The 767-nt window shown below is 48.8% G+C and overlaps 1 protein-coding gene across 1 annotated transcript in view; it reads right to left on the bottom strand.

The window, feature by feature from the left end:
• Positions 1 to 761, bottom strand: part of STYX (serine/threonine/tyrosine interacting protein) — a 50309-nt gene extending 49548 nt beyond the window's left edge. Inside the window, exon 1 of the mRNA XM_010834582.1 lies at positions 569 to 761. Within this exon, the coding sequence (XP_010832884.1) occupies positions 569 to 673 (105 nt within the window). The 5' untranslated portion in view covers positions 674 to 761. The remainder of the gene's footprint in view (positions 1 to 568) is intronic.
• Between the last annotated feature and the right edge of the window lie 6 nt (positions 762 to 767).

The raw sequence follows: 767 nt of genomic DNA, 5'->3' as shown, positions 1-767 counted from the left end.
TTTCATGCATTGGAGAAGGAAATGGCAACCCACTCCAGTGTTCTTGCCTGGAGAATCCCAGGGATGGGGGAGCCTGGTGGGCTGCCGTCTATGGGGTCGCACAGAGTCGGACACTGACTTAGCAGCAGCAATACCATAAAGAATTTTAAACTAGGAATAGATGGGGGAAAACTCAATACAAACGTTAGGGAGGGAAGATGTAAGATGGGATAAAAAGAACCCCGAGTTAGAAATCAGGAGACCAAGTTATAAAGAATCCCCATATTAATTTCCCTCCAAAGGGCAAGTTTTTTGACTGAAGTTTTCAGATTCAAATGAGCTAGTTTCGTGCCATTTTACTCTGATGATCACGGCTTGCCTCAAGAACACCAAAAATCAAATCAAATCAAAACAAACCAACTGCTTCTGGAAACTTGTTGAAGGCACACTTCCAAGTTCAGGCCCCACATCAATTCCACACGTGGGCTCATGTGTCCCACAAGTCAATCGATGACACCAAAGATTACCCCTCAAAATGAGATTAAAAACATACCCTTGCATTGCTTTGGCAATAAAAGGGTTACCTTACTTCAAGTAAGTCCTCGACGCCGAATCTGGGGAAGAAAGGACTGAAGTAAGTAGACCAGACCCGGCCCCGGCGTTTTCGGAGGGGAAGAGGAACTCCCGGAGCCATGGTCGGGGCAGACGGCCCCGGAGCGAGAGACTCCGCCCCGGGGTCCCGAGACGCCCTCAGGAGGCAACAGGGGTACCAGTAGGTGAAAGCTCCG

The sequence above is a fragment of the Bison bison genome, unplaced genomic scaffold (genome assembly GCF_000754665.1).
Source record: "Bison bison bison isolate TAMUID 2011002044 unplaced genomic scaffold, Bison_UMD1.0 scf7180017864034, whole genome shotgun sequence".
NCBI lineage: Eukaryota > Metazoa > Chordata > Mammalia > Artiodactyla > Bovidae > Bison > Bison bison.
Note: the sequence above shows the minus strand (reverse complement) of the source record. Positions and strands in the feature narration are given on the sequence as shown.